The 16,333-nt window shown below is 40.8% G+C and overlaps 1 protein-coding gene across 5 annotated transcripts in view; it reads left to right on the top strand.

Annotated features, from left to right (window-relative positions):
- The window catches only part of tnc (tenascin C), a 77,369-nt gene that overhangs the window by 39,469 nt on the left and 21,567 nt on the right, over positions 1 to 16,333 (top strand). For all 5 annotated transcript variants that reach the window (XM_037258237.1, XM_037258238.1, XM_037258239.1 and 2 more), the window contains 6 exons: positions 8,145 to 8,691; positions 9,690 to 10,910; positions 11,568 to 11,831; positions 11,919 to 12,034; positions 12,623 to 12,776; positions 16,000 to 16,269. In XM_037258237.1, the coding sequence (XP_037114132.1) occupies positions 8,205 to 8,691; positions 9,690 to 10,910; positions 11,568 to 11,831; positions 11,919 to 12,034; positions 12,623 to 12,776; positions 16,000 to 16,269 (2,512 nt within the window). In that variant the 5' untranslated portion in view covers positions 8,145 to 8,204. The remainder of the gene's footprint in view (positions 1 to 8,144; positions 8,692 to 9,689; positions 10,911 to 11,567; positions 11,832 to 11,918; positions 12,035 to 12,622; positions 12,777 to 15,999; positions 16,270 to 16,333) is intronic.

Here is a 16,333-nt window from a genome sequence, read left to right on the forward strand (position 1 = left end):
AGTGTTACTTTTTTATCCTTTCTGAATGTAAGGACACTGAGGACAATAGAAAATCATATTTTATTCTGTATTTATTGCTTATCACAATTGGCTCTGAAGGAGTATCAATATTTTACTTCTCTTTTGATCTTAAAAAGAAGAGGGTAGTGTAACCGCATTTCCAGACTAACGCAGATTAGCCCCCTGTAATCCAAATATGGATCGCTGCGTTTAAGGGTTAGCCAGATGGCTTTTAGTGTCCCTCTGTTGCTAATGGGTAAAGTAAAAAGAGTGGAAGTCTTGAAGTGCTGATATTCAGGACTGCTTTGTGTAGGTCAGCCCACCATTGGATGCAGCCAACAGATGAACACATATGTTAGAGTCTTCACTATGACACTGTGCCTCCACTGGTGACCTCACACAAGAACGTCTACACCATAGGGGACTTGGAAAAGGATGGGGCTCCTTTTGAAAAAGGCAAAAAACTTGAATTGAAAAAAAAAATTGTTGAAAAAAAAAGCCAATGGAAGCCAATGAGCAGCCGACCTGAGGCACTAGGGTCATTAGACTCATACAAGTGTCTGAATGGATGACACTCCCAATTGGGACAGGCAACACGCTTCAGGCTTTCATCGCCGACAAGGACTAACAGATGTCCCACTATCTCTGCCAACTCACTCATCGCCTTTCTCGAGGAAGGAGAATTACTCCTGCTATCTGTTAAAGGGAATTCATGAACAAATGGAAAATGCACAAACGAAAATACAATTTAAGATATGAACTCCCTCGAGCGCCTATATCAAGATTTTATTTATCGTATGCATAAAATGAGGTATTTTCTTTTGCGGAGTTTCAAATTGTTCTTTTTGATAAGCATTGAGAAAGACAAAATGGGTCAGTGAGTATTCAGTGATGGGATCGCTCAGCTTGTCAGTCATGCTGCAAGACATTTTTACGCAAATCTTTATTATACTAGGCTACTCACGCCCTAAATAGGTTTGTCTGATCTTAAACTCCCCAAGGTTTTATTTGTCAAAATGATTTCTCTGAGATTAATACTTCTGATTGTTATGTGAAGGAATGCCTTGGGGTACATTTTGACGAGCCCTACAACATCAGTTTACGTCATTAGCTTCTTACAATAGGCAGCCAGGTACATGCCAGATTTTTATTGTAATTATACTGCCACGCAAAAGCTGGAGAGAACAAAGTTGTAAGCATTTACAAGTCTTTGGACAAAACAGCAGGTGGATATGTTAATGCTACACACAAGGCTGCCAAGCCTCCGCACCACACAGACTAGACTAATAAAGCAAGATCGTGTAATGTTAAAAAGCTGATGAACAATGACTTGCATCCAACCTCTCCATCTGGACCCAGCAAGAACAGAAGCGGAAGACGGAGGCACTGCAGGGGAAGAGCCATAAAGAATATTGATGGGCCTCACAGCAAGAAGTCATCCAAATAACAATACAATACAAATGGGATTGAGCTCTGATTGCTGCACGGTTGACCTGGTGAGCACCGCTTCACATCCATTGTCTCCATATCTTCCCGTCAAAGTCGAAAATTGGTTTTGCTCGGAGAAATACTTTTTGGGGAAGCTATCAGGCACGTCAACTGAAGTTTTCTATCAGCCCAGCAGCTCTGAAAAGCTGATTGGGGCTCAGCCTTGCCAGCGACTTTCCATATACCAGTAGTGTTTCTGCTGCATGATATCTTAAACCAGTGTGTTCAGGTCTTATCAGCTATGAACACACTAACCCCTACTACTCCTTTGTTATCTGTCATCAGACCCGATGGGATCAGGGCTGAGAACGGATGAGCGTCGCCTCTAGACCTGTCAAAACCATTCGCTCCCAAATCATTATCTGTTTGGCGAGTCAACCATTGAAAATATGTTATCATAAGAGCAAGCGTAAAATATTTTATGTACTGCCTCCAATAAGATGTTGAAGATGGAAACACAGAGCTCATGCTTAATGGAAACCATGACCACTTTGAATGATTTCATTTTTTTATCATTATTAGTTAGCTGTATCTATTCCTTATCGTCTCAGTTAATTTCCTTTTCAAGAAATCAGTACAGTCATAATATCCAGCAATGCATCACTTTGTCCATGAGCACACCAGTTATCTTTTTTATGCAGGTGTCAATGGTTCTTGTAGTTCAGCACAACAGCGACAGCCACATCTGTCATAACAGCCAGAAAGAGAAAATGGCGTGTGCCTTCCAGAGCGTGCGGTGATAAAATGTTAAAAACCTTTTCTGAGAACCAGCATAAAACTCAGCCATCAATCCCGATGGAGCAGTCGACTCAAGCTATAGTTCTCTTCCTGGAAATTAATTTCTGTCTTTGAATTATCATAACTCACAGGTGTAGTGCTGTCCTCAGCAATTCGGTATCTCTCCAGCTATGACCTTGGTGGAAATGGAGGATCCAAATCAATACTCACCTGCTCGAGCTTTCTTTCACCTTCCAGGCACGTTGACTGTGGTCAATGTATTTATCAGCAAGTATGGTATTTCTTTAAGTCATGATTGAAGGCAATAATGTGCTTGATTATTCACATGTCCATAGTTGGGGATCTTTCCCATCACTGAATGATGCCATTTCAAGGTTAAAGGAGCTCCAGGCAATAGTCCCTCATTCAGTCTTGAAACCCTGACCCAGATTTGGATTCTGTCCCATTCAAAGCAACAGAGTTTTTGTCATGGATGACCTACTATACAAACTTGATACATTCTCCAGAAATGAAAAGAAAACGTGCAACCGATCAAATCTTTCTGCAATTCATCCTGGGAGTTGGGTCGTTGTTGTATTCACTGAATATTTACAGCTTGTACACACCAAGTGGGTTGTTTTGCTCCATTATTCAGTTTGTGTTGCCAAGACATCAGGCAGGTGCTGTGCAGTCTTACTCAGCTACCGATAGTTTGTAAATATATTTATTTATTTAAAAATTCAGCCTTTGAAAATAATAATGTTCCAGTTTTGATTTGACAATGTATTTTTATTATTATGGTTGTATTTCATTATTAAGAGTCAAAATATTAGACACAATGCTGAATACGTTGCAGACCCAATGGACCAGGATTGAAAAATCCTGTTGTAGAAGCTCAGTTTGTCTTCTGCAGAAAGCCTGCAGAACAAGATATTTTTCATAATTTATCTTCAACCTGCTATATGTGAAAATCTCACTGAACTACAAATATGTGTGTGAGCATTTGGGACTGGCTGAGTTTGAGAGAATTTCTAACTTCTGCTTGTATTAATAATACTGACCTTGACAGCGAGGATACAAATTTCTATCCAAAGGTTGAAGCTGCCTGTGATCTGTGAGATTGCTATTGACCATTTAGGACTTGAGGCAATGGGTCGTATCTTTTTTGACAGTGGCTGGTCTTTGCTGTTTCCCGCCTATTTCATGTGTGTATTACAGGGATTACCAACCGGTGGTCCCTGGTCCTCTAGTGGTCTGTGGCGGTATTGGAAGTGGCCTGCAAAATTGGAAATGGAAAACAGTTGTAAAATTTTTAAAAATAAAATGGATTTATTATTTAGACTTGATTTATTTTCCAGCCAATCTTGTGGATCATTTACCTTTTTGGTTATAATTGTGGTTACAAGGTTATTGCAAATGTGTTTGACATAATCATGATGTCAGTTTGAGGAATGTAGGTGAAGAGACTTTCTGACCGACGTATCAATCCACAAGAGTATTCACATCTGTTGAGATAGCGCTATAGAGGAAATAGTTCTGCTTACACAAAATTGAAATCGGTTATCTCTTTCTTGTTTTGCAAATTTAAACACCAGGTGCAAAGTAATGGTATGTTTTCTGTATTTCTTAGCTTTTATTTAACGAGCAACTTAATCCGCTAATGCTGGGTTTAGTTTGTGGGTGTGTGTAGGTTGTTACTTACAGGGATTTGGAAAAGTCGGTAACAACACTACTTGATACACGATAGTGTATGTCTTAAAAAGATAAAATAGATCCATAAATTTAAAATTGTCTGGATGGTAGTAATGAGGTGTGAAATCGACTATTAATTTTAGCAACGATGGAAGCATCAACACCATTTATTTGAGTGAGAGTCCTATTTTCTTTTGACGCTCACTGTCAAACTGGGTTCATGAAAGAACAGAGGACAATCAGGGGTTCCAATGATAAAAAAAAAGGAAAATTATTACTGAGTCATCACTCCTTCTGACAGGCTGTCTACATTCTCCTGTGGAAAACTGTCTTCGACATGAATATAATTTCAGACACTGTATCTATGATTGGTCTAGGAATACTGTTCACATTCACGCATGTTAATGCGCTTATTTGCTGATTAACCAAGTAAAATACTATTTGTTTTCAATGAACAAATCGGACAACATTGGAAATGACAATACATTTTCAGATGACCACATTTAATTTAAAGTTTACACATCTTGCCTTTTCAGACAATCCATGATTTTTCACCAGTTTCCCCAAATCCCATATTAGCATACCCTCTTGTACTCGGGTCATCATTCCCTTGCCACCCGTCCCCTCCACCTGTCTGTCCACCATAGGGGAGACAGCCTCTAAGCCTCACTGCCCTTCTGGAACTCAATACCTACCACACGATCTCTGCAAAACTCATGGATGCACATTTCTGAATTCTGCATGTACTGCAGTACATAGCAGCCAGTAAAGGAATAAGAGTAAACATGTTTCTCAGACGCTGTAGAGGTTTGTTTAATCTATTTCAGAATAAAGCAGTATCCTGGAGCCAGATTTTCCCACAAAGCTGCACTGGTCTGTCGAGGTTGCCTTGTTTAGAGATCCATGTGGCGAGCAGCCAGCCTTCGAAGTGAGAAAGCCAACCATCCGGCCAGAACTAAAACCTGAGCTGCGACTCAAAGCAAGTTTTCAGCCATTTCATTGATCTTATCCCTAGTTTAAGATGCTTACAGCCGTCTGTGTTTCCCTACTGGTGTGCAAGCCCCAATGAGCACAAGCGACATAGTGTCAGCGATTGAGACACTGAGAGGATTTCTGTGCCCCCCTGGGTTTGGTTTGTCATCACTCCCAGCAGAAGGCTACATTATCACATTTGCAGTTCCCTACCTGTTTAATCATGAGATTGGTGGGTGAAGCCATGGGATCCTTCCGCACTTGAGCTCATCTGTCAGTTTGTCTAGTCACACGTGGAGAATAGACGACTGAACATGTCTCGTGGATCAGTACCTGCTGTGTCTTAACACATACTGGCTGGCCAACAATTCCTCTGTTTTTGTTGTTTACACATATGGCAGCATGTAATACAAACACACATACACACACGCACGCACATATATATAAATATATATATATATACGTATATATATATACATACACACATATACGTATATGTATATGAATCGCATTCCGCAAGCTAAATTAATGTATTGCATCTTCTCCTCTTACAACAGACAAAATTAACTACACCCTAAATTGTGCTTGGGCATGAATGTGTGTGTGTGAATAATTGTTTGTGTGCATGAGCAATTCATTGACGACTAGTCCTCGGACAGATATTGTTTGCCTTCCACCCAAAGTCTGCTGCGAAAGCCTCATTAACACTGAATGCGATATATAGTTTTGTCCCACATGTCTCGTAGTATATGTTAGTTCGCTACAGGGTCATTGTTATTTGCTGCAGAAATGAGAAGAGGCTCCTCCTTCTCCTCTGACAATCAATCAAAGTTTCGACATTACCAGTGAATCAGATGGCCCGTGATTGTGCTAAACTTTGGCTAATACTAAATGCTATCTTGGTTCCCCACCACCCGACATGCATATGATTGTGGACCTATCTGTGCGAACTACATTGAATTTAAATGTAATCGAAACTCTCAACTCACCTTCAGCCTGACCGCAGCATAATAAATACAAGTGACATTGAAAATGTACAAGTGACATTGAAAATGGACGGGAATTGAGCCTTCCAACTCCAAAGCCCAAGTCCTTAGAGATGAGCTACTACTGAGTTGGCTCTTTATTAGGAGAAGCCTAGGGCTTTTGTGGCGTCAGTTCAAGCAGACTGTGGCTCAGATAAAGATCATATCGAGCCGTTTTATGACCAATTTATGTGGAAATCAAATTAATTCCCCAAAAAGTTTACATAGTACATGTTTCATGTGTTTGTGCCTTACACAGCTTGACGCCTACACAGATAGTCTGAACTTGATTAGTAATCTGGTACTCTTCCAAATAAAAACACAGTAGTTACAAGGATGAGAACAAAAGCACAAGCTAAGCAAATTTTTCCATCATACCTTTTAAACAAATCATGTCTCCGAGAGGTTTGGTAAAAGGTAATGAGAATCATGTTACACAACTCAAAGAAGCCCCAGTGGTTGCCAGGAAGGCTATTTGGAAATGCTGACCTGCTATTTTCCAGGTAGCAATGAAGCTGCAGACTGGTGTGCTTTACAGGCTGCCCACAGATAGTTCAGCCATTCTATTCTGTCAGCTGTCATCTGCAGAGGAAAGAGCAGACTGCTCACGACCATGCAAGTGTTTTTGAGCCTTGTCTTAAGTTAACATCGTCCAAAAAAGACATTTTCTGACCTCCATGTTCACACACCGTCTATCTAGTCGCACTTATTGTACTGTAGTGAATGTCAAAAACACACTATGTATCCCAATTGAAAAGACAGGCTTAAATGAAAAAAAAAACATCGGTAGAAGCTTTTGTGTGTTGTAGAGTTCACCATTTGTGATTTAAAAACAAGATAAAGGAAATTGATGGTTTTGAGGTAATTATACTCAAATCATTTATTAAACCAAGCAATAGCTGCCCTAAATTAACCCCATTAACCATTCCGCCATGGTTTATAAACCAGTATGTGGAAGTATTTAATAAGAAAAAGGTAACACAAATTGTTATTCCTCAAATATGAAATCAAATGATAGTAAAAAGAAAAATGTGTTATGGCACTTGTTAGGGGTGTAACAAAAACATTTATATTGGAAAATGGGTTTAGTACTTTAACATCCATCCATCCATTTTCTGGACCGCTTGTCCGCACGGGGGTTGTGGATGTGCTGGAGCCTATCCCAGCATCGGGGAGTAGATCAGGGACACCCTGAACTGGCCAATCCACTTTAACATGATTGTAAAAATAACTAATATCTAGGTCTCAATATAGCTTCAACCGGTCAAAAACCAATCACAAATTTACTAGTGAGTTTGATGATTTCTTATTTCTTGGAATATAATTGGTAGTACGGTACTACCAAGGTACTACTAGTACCTTTAATAGTTTGGGCTTCTGAGTGGTTTTACCTGTTAATAACATGACAAAAGATACAAATACACTTCTGTCTTTCATGAATTTCTTTGAATGAAATACCACATTTACAGTACTGACAAGTTACATTCATAATTCACTCATTGCATCATACACTAATTGAGCCATACCTTATCAAATCGAATCATAATCCCGCTGAATCGAATCAAATGAAATTGTTCCACTTTGAAATGCACTATTCTTGAATCATATTGCACCACATTGTGTCTGCTCATAGAAACACAGTAAGCAAGTTCAAATATGGCTATGCCTGGTAAAACATTGCAATCTCACTGAAAACCATAGAATTATGAAATTCAAGGTTCTGGCTGGTCTCTTCTTTGTCACTGCATGTGTGTGAACAAACATGATTTTGATATAGTTGTATGGTACATCACTCAAGTTGGCATTTCAAGTTGCAATAATACTTTACATTGATAAACAGTGACAATATACTGTAGATTATTACACATCACTGGCATCTCCCAAAACATTGCTTTTTAGGGAAAAAGAAAGAGCAAGCCAATATCCAGAGCCACACTTTGGAGATTGGTAAAATACTACTACTACTACTACTACTACTACTACTACTACTACTACTAATAATAATAATAATAATAATAATAATAATAATAAAATACATGGGTATTTTTCCACGTCAGGTCTGAACAGTAGTATTGACTTTGTGGGAAAATATGTGTGTGTGTGTGTGTGTTGTGTGTGTGTGCGTGTGTGAGTGTGTGTGTGTGCGTGTGTGTGTGTGTGTGTTAAAATTGACTTGACAACATCGAAGAAAAGACTAAATCAAATCTTCATCCTTTCCCTCACTTGTGTTTTCATTGTCTTTTATGAAAGGTTGCAAAGGAAGAATTGGAACAGTATAGACTTCACTCTTGGTGCTAGCAAAAGGTCATCATGGGGATGAAAGGCCTCATCTTTGGCTGCGTGATTGTGGCCATGGTCCTCCAGCTTTCCACCGCTGGCCTGGTTAAGAAGGTCATACGGCATCGCAGAGAGGCTTTAATGCCTAAGAAGAACCAAGAGAACCACACCCTGCCAAACCCTGAACACCCAGTCGTCTTCAACCACATCTACAACATCAATGTTCCTTCAACATCCCTCTGTTCCGTGGACCTTGAGTCACCCGGCGGCACCGTGCCCAATCACAAGAATAGCCCACTGGACATGCAGAACACAGAGCACATGGAGCACACGGTGGATGGTGACAATCAGATCGTCTTTACCCACCGCATCAATATCCCCAAGCAGGCGTGTGGCTGCAACAATCAGCTACCTGATATAAAAGAAATCCTGAACAGACTGGAGATGTTGGAGTCGGAACTTTCCAGTCTGAGAGAGCAGTGTGGCAGTGGTGCAGGGTGCTGTGGATCTCAAGTGACTGGTAAGTTAAAATGTCATGCTGTATGCGGAATTTGGTGGAGAACATGTGATATAAATAAATCTCTTTAAAAGCCTTTCTCAAAGGTGTGCATGAAAAGACAGAAAAGAAAATCCATCACTACTGTTCCAGCAATTCCAACATCATTTCAAAACCTGATATCTTGTATAGTCATCTCAAACAACGCTCAGTGTAGATGTAAAAATCAAAAGCTCAGTGGCAAACTTTTAAATGCAAATTACTTCCCATTCTTTTTCACTGCTGTCTACTGACACAAAAAGGATTGTCAAGGTTTTAGTGTGATACATAAATTGTACAGAGTGTGCTTTGAAGCAACACAAAATTTGCAACTCAAATAAAAATCTCACTATGCTGAATGGCACTGACTTCATTGAGGGAGTGGGATTTTGATACACTCTACAACACAAGTCACCAACCTTTTTGGAATTGAGAGCTACTTCTTGGGTACTGATTAGTGTGAAGGACTACCAGTTTGATACACACAGCAATATATTACATTACATTGACATTAGCTCAAATTACCTTGAATGTTTTACAAATAATGGATAGATATATAATATATGGATGGATGGATGGATGGATGGATGGATGGATGGATGGATGGATGGATGGATGGATGGATGGATGGATGGATGGATGGATGGATGGATGGATGGATGGATGGATGGATGGATGGACAGACTGACGGATAGATGGCTATTAATTAATGTGAAGACACTGACCTTGTTTGACACCACAATTAGAAAACAGTGAAATTGGCTTCTCTTGTCTTAGTTTGATTGAGCGACAATGCAAAAGGGTGTTTGCTAATGAAGATCATGAAAATAAAACCGTAAGATGTAGTAATGTGACTATAATCAGTGATTCCGCTTCTGGTTTCAGAAAATTCAATGCTGATTAATACTACATGCTCGTGTTAGCTTACTGAAGTGTGTTCAAAATGTTCTTGAAAAATGTCTTCTTCTTTTCTCATCTATTAGGTGAAGTCTCCACAAAGCCTTACTGTAATGGCCATGGAAACTGGAGTGCTGACACCTGCAGCTGTGTATGTGAGCCAGGATGGAAAGGCCCCAACTGCACAGAACCTGAATGCCCTAATGACTGCCAGGACCAGGGCCGCTGTGTGGACGGGAAATGTGAATGCTTTGAAGGCTTCAGCGGTGATGACTGCAGTACTGAGCTATGCCTGCTGGATTGCGGTGATTATGGGCATTGTGTTGAAGGGGCTTGCCTGTGCGAGGAGGGCTTCATCGGGGAGGACTGCTCCCAGACAAACTGCCTCAACAATTGTCTGGGTCGTGGGCGTTGTGTTGATGACGAGTGTGTCTGCGACGAGCCGTGGACAGGCTTTGACTGCTCCGAGCTCATCTGTCCAAACGACTGCTACGACCGTGGACGCTGCATCAATGGCACTTGCTTCTGCGATGACGGCTTTGCCGGAGAAGACTGCGGCGAACTCACTTGTCCTGGCCACTGTAACAACCGCGGCATGTGTGTGAGCGGACTGTGTGTGTGTCAAAGCGGCTACAGCGGAGAAGATTGTTCCAAGCTTACATGTCCCCAGAACTGCAATGAGCGAGGCCATTGCTTCAATGGCAAATGCATCTGTGACCCGGGATTTGAAGGGGATGATTGCTCCGTTCTGTCATGCCCTGAAAACTGCAGCAACAAAGGGCAGTGCATAAACGGGGAATGTTTGTGTGATGAAGGATACCAAGGCGAAGACTGTAGTGAGCTGTCCTGCCCTAACAACTGCCAAGATCATGGGCGCTGCGTTACCGGCCAGTGCATATGCAATAAAGGGTTCACCGGCGAGGACTGCAGCATCAAGACCTGTCCTAAAGACTGCATGGGACGTGGGGAGTGTGTGGATGGCAAGTGTGTGTGCTTTGCTGGTTTCACTGGGAAAGGATGTGGTGAACTGACCTGCCCTGATGACTGTCTGGGCCGTGGCCACTGTGTGAACGGTCAGTGTGTTTGTCACAAAGGTTTCACTGGCGAGGACTGCAGTGAGAAGACATGTCCTAAAAACTGTCTGGACCGAGGATATTGCAATGACGGCATCTGCGTATGCTACGAAGGCTTCGCTGGGCTGGACTGCTCCTTCCTAACTTGCCCTGGGGACTGCCAGAACCAGGGTCGCTGTGAAAATGGAGTGTGCCTCTGCGATGAGGGTTTCATTGGTGAAGACTGCTCTGCAGGTAGGGATAATAGCTGGATCATTGCTTTGGCTTTCAGATTTTGCTGTACTTACTAAACTGCTTGCAATGCACTCTCATTTGAGATCTGAATAGTATTATAACCTTAAACATAATAAATGCAATCATGCATAAACGTAGATTGGACACTATCTTAACTGCTTGACTGGCCATTCTTGCGATTGGGGGAAAAACTACAATGATGATTCTTGTGAACGAATGAAAATCTGTAATGATTGAAATAATAAAATATTCCTTGGGTTACCCAAAAACAAATAATAATTCATGTTAAATTAAAAAACAATCAAATGCAATTTGGTGCCCATCCAAATGCGTAGCAATAATGCTCATTTTATTGCTAAGGGGTTGACAATTACCATACAACAGAAAGGGTAAAAATAAAAACACACCCAAGGCCCATTGGGAGTGTTGAAACTTATATACAAGCTGCTACTCCCTTCCCTATTCATTATAACCCTGTGATTGACTTGCAAACAGCCCATACACTTGTCGGCTGTCGTGCTACAGGGAGTTTCTGTGATAAAGAATGTTTTTCCTTGGTCCAATTCAAAACCTTCCACAAAGTTTCGTGTAAAATATGTAGTTTGTTTTTTTAGACTTCTCATTTTAAGCGTGGCATGTACTTTCTGTTTTCCTCAGTTTCACCTCCAAAGGACCTAACTGTGGAAGAGGTCACACCTGAGACGGTGGATCTGTCTTGGGAGAATGAGATGCGCGTGACAGAGTACTACATCATCTACGTTCCCACATCGCCCGGAGGTCTGGAGCTGGATGTGCGGGTGCCCGGTGACCAGAAGAAGGCTACGATTAGAGAGCTCGAACCAGGCATTGAGTACCTGATCAGCGTCTATGCTATTCTCAACAACCAGAGGAGCATTCCTGTTAGCGCAAGGGTGGCAACACGTATGAGAGTTCCAGTTTATATGTGGCTATAAAACAGTCTCAAGCCAATTAAAAAGATCGTAAATTAACTTTTTCTAAACATCCCAGACCTTCCCGAGCCAGAGGGCCTGAAGTTCAAAGCAGTGCGTGAGACGTCTGTGGAGGTACAGTGGGACCCCCTGGACATCCCCTTTGATGGATGGAATCTCATCTTCAGAAACACTGTGAGTAATGCTGCCAATGACTATTTACAATATAAAACTACAGTAGTTCAACCCATTGTATAAAGAAGCAAAATTTTGAAATGATCTTCATTTTCAATAAGTTTTGCCTCCATTGCTCAGAAACATTTGAAAACACTGCCACTAAAACCAATTCAAAGTCTATTAAAAGATGGTCTATGTCTCATCGCTCACTCATAAGTGTAGTGCTACACAATGCTGACTTTCATGCAGTTAGATTGTGATGGATTTCCAATCAGTGACTGATGTGGAAAAATGGTTCTCTGAACTGTATGTGCCTGTATGAGTTCTGCTCAGTGGAAAACAGGCATCATGGAGGCATAATCATAATAGCAATCAATACAAACAGTGTGTGGATATATTCAATGAAACAATGTCATGATGTTATGAGGGTTGTAAGGCTTCTTTTTGTGAGGAAAGGTAGGGCCGCAATGTTTTTTTTCTACATTTATTATATTGTTTTCCTAGTTAGGCAATACATTGTAATTTAAGCAATGTTTCAGGCCATGCTTTGACAACACACTGAGACACTGAAAAGCACTGCTCAGTGGTTTTATTTGGTTCTCCCAGAAAGAGGAGGATGGGGAGATTCTGAGCTCCCTGGGCCGACCAGACACGACCTTTGAGCAGTCTGGCTTGGGCCCTGGCCAGGAGTACGAAGTCAAACTGGAGGTAGTGAAGAACAAGAAGCGTGGACCACCTACCTCAAAGAATGTTGTTACAAGTAAGTATACATATGTATTCATGCTGCAAGCTATTATTATTATTAATAGTAGTAGTAGTAGTAGTAGTAGTAGTAGTAGTAGTATACACAATGGGCTGGATATTTAACAGTCTACTTAAATGTTTTGCGTTTACTATTGCACATCATTTTTCTTGTTTTAATATTTTATTCACAATATTTTAGTTTTTCTCAATGTAAATATATATTTTAGGTCACAGGAGATTCATCCAGGAAAAATCTATTAACAGAGGAGGAAAACCTGATAAAGAGGAGTACTTTGTTGATCTTAAACCTTTATTATTGTCTTGTTTGGTATTCCAAACAAAATTACTTTAAATCAAATGGAAGCAGTGCCTTTATTGGCTTGAAACAGGACCGCCTCCATAAAACAGGCTGAGTTCAGCAACACTCAAACAAGAGTGTATAATTATTGATCGTTGGTGTAATGGAAAATGCCGAAAGCATGTAACAGACAAGACAGCTGGGAACTTTTAAACGTGTTAAACCATGAGGAAAAAAGGTGTAACCTGTCTCCTTTGGAGGCAAAATCGGTGGGATCCTTGATACAGTATATCTGATTGATTCACACTGACATGCATGACATGCGCAAGACATGTCAAGCATGTCTGATTAGTTCAATAATTCCATTGGTTAGAGGCTAAGTATAAACAACTGTGTCTTCATTAGAGTGGTTAATGATAAGGCCTTTTTTAAAGATTCTGACAGCAATATGCACTGACCAGATCAAAAATAAATCTAACTTCTAGGTGTGCTTTGATTTTATTTTCTAATATATCTCTGGAGTAGTACTAAAAGACGAATTCAAAAAGGTCCAATGCCATTTTCTGCACGCAGATTACACATTCAAGACTTGAATGTCTTGCAACACTCAATGAGACACAGTTTGTTTTCAGTTCAAATGTAGATTATCACAGGTTGTCTTTCCTCAAGTTGCCTGGGTTTGACACATCATTTCTAGCTTTTATGAAAAAGTGTCCTTCACGGAGCTTTGATTTGCACAAAGTTTAAATGACCTCATAAATACAAAAGAGTGTCTGCGCTTGCATTTCTGAGATTGCAATAATATGCACAATACTCTGGTCTGTATGGAGGAATCCTTATCCAGTGGAAGAGACAATTGGTGTGTGCTGTGAACCAAATTGAAGACACACGAGAATCTTGTACAAAGGTGTTTTGATTGTTTTTTAAATCAGTGTGCGTGTGTGCGTGCGTGCATGCGTGCGAGAGAGAGAGAGAGCTCTTACCCATGAAATAATATCAATAAATTTTCTCGTCACTGCTCACACAAAATGGCAATAAAGAATTAAATGGTAGTAATAGTTTTAACCCGCGCAAGTTACCCCGCAATAAGTAGTGAAGTATTTAATTTGTGTCTGAGAAATGTGTCTAGCGCAGGTGCTTTTTACTGAAACATGCAAAATCTCCTTATCTACCCTGAGTTATATCAGAAATGAATTATTACCTCGACATATTACCTGTAGCTCCCTGTACTTGTTTAGCTCCTGTGTAAAAAAAAATGACAGCTGGTTTAGGTGGAGAAGACCTGGTTCCTTCAAAAATGTAAAAAAAGTATAATAAAATACATCATACCTGAATGCACAAAGCGCCATGAGAGCAGGGTGGACTCGTTCAACATAATGTGATCCGTCAGCTATAATATTGAGTTTTATTACTTTAATTGTCGCAACTATTGTGAGAAAGCGACGTACTGCCACATGTGAGAGTGGCCGGGGCTCGCGCACAGTGTGACGTCACTATGCAATCAGTAAGTATGCCTTAAAAGGGAAGCCAACCCCAAAGTTTTCTTTGTAATAAAATGTTCTGTGTAGCCCAGCTAGTGGAAACACAGTGGTCTGATTAACGTTTTGTTTGTGGAATATGTATTGAACAGGCAAAATCAATCACAACTAATCACAGATCACCAGTTTTCTGAAACTGAGGCGTGACTGGTTGTGACCTGAGACCTGGCAACTGTGATGTCATTTTCAGTCGACAGCAAGTAGCAAAATGGCTATCCCGGAGATGGATAAAAAGAGGGGGATTTTGCCTGTTCAATTCATATTCCACGAAAAAAGCATGAATCAGAGTCTTGCGTTTAGATTACGGGGGCCACATACAACATATTGTGAAGACAATTTGGGGGTTGACTATCATTTTAAGAAATATAACTGGATTCATCAAGCAGATGTGCGACGTATCAAGTTGTATACACGAGAGACAATAAAAAGCACTTAAAACTTACTAAGCTGTTCTTTCCAGATGCATTAGCAAGCGCTTGACTCAGGTATTCTGCGCGTTTTAACGACTGGGGGAAAAAAAAAAAGGAAATCCATGACGTCTTCCTGATTCCGTAAGTCCTTGCAGGCCATGAACAAAAATGGGTGGTAAACAGATTTAAAACGATATGAATCATTCTAGCGCTGTGAGCTCATACAGTTCAGGTATAGCCACGGATGATACGAAAGAGGAGAGGCAGCTTAGTCTTCAATGCCTGCCAAGTCCCTGACTTGCAGCGCACAGATGCTGCACATCACCTTTCCACTCGGACTTGGGTTTTGCCTGCAAGCAAACTGAGGAGCTGATGTGTAAGGGGCAGATACAGCAACACTGCTTGAACACAAGAAATGGAAACTGCGTTTTTTTAAGCCTCCAATGCGTCAGTCACTAGTAATTTTTAGTGATATTATAGAATCAAAGGTACATATGTTTGCTTTTCTAAGGTAGTGGAGTCAAAGTACAAAATTTCCAAAACAAAATGCACTCCAGTAAATTGTAAAATTGTTACAAACATCAGCCATTCTTTTCCCATATGCCATCTTAACCTCATTTGGGTCGCAGTTCTACTGGAGATATAACAGATGACTTTGGGGTGACAGTATGGGTATATAGGACTGGTCGTACTTCCTCAAGAAAAATGACTTTGTTACTTAGAGTCCACCACTGCAAGTTTGTGATCTTGCACATTACAAAAACAAGTGTTGTTAACAGAGTTTAACTAGTCTCGTTTCCATGGAGTCTGTTTCACTGGTCTGTGCAATGTTTTTTTGTTGTTTTTGTGTTTTTACACTTGACGTGGCTTTGTATTAAAACTGCATACCCCTAGGAAATGGAAAAGTTAATTACTCGGTTCTTAAGTGTCATAATCTCACCGTGTTTTGAAACAAGGCAACAACATTTAGTTATGTGTGGTTTACTCCTCCAGGAATTGACGCCCCGAGCCAGGTGAACATACGGGATGTGACGGACACAACAGCGCTGGTGACGTGGGTCCAACCTGTGGCCCACGTGGATGGGATCAGCATCTCCTTTGGGCCTGGCGCCAGCCCTGCTGATCACAGTGTGGTTGAGCTTTCCTCCACAGACACCCAATACCACTTTGGGCGCCTCATCCCAGACACCCAGTATGAGGTGTCTTTGACAGCCCGGAGTGGAGAACGGTCCAGTGTCCCTGTTTATGACTCATTCCTCACAGGTAAGAAATACACACGGTAAGAACCTTTTCAGATGTGGAAATTTATCTTCTTTCCTCCACTGTA

Source organism: Syngnathus acus, chromosome 9 (assembly GCF_901709675.1).
Source record: "Syngnathus acus chromosome 9, fSynAcu1.2, whole genome shotgun sequence".
NCBI classification, from domain to species: Eukaryota; Metazoa; Chordata; class Actinopteri; order Syngnathiformes; family Syngnathidae; genus Syngnathus; species Syngnathus acus.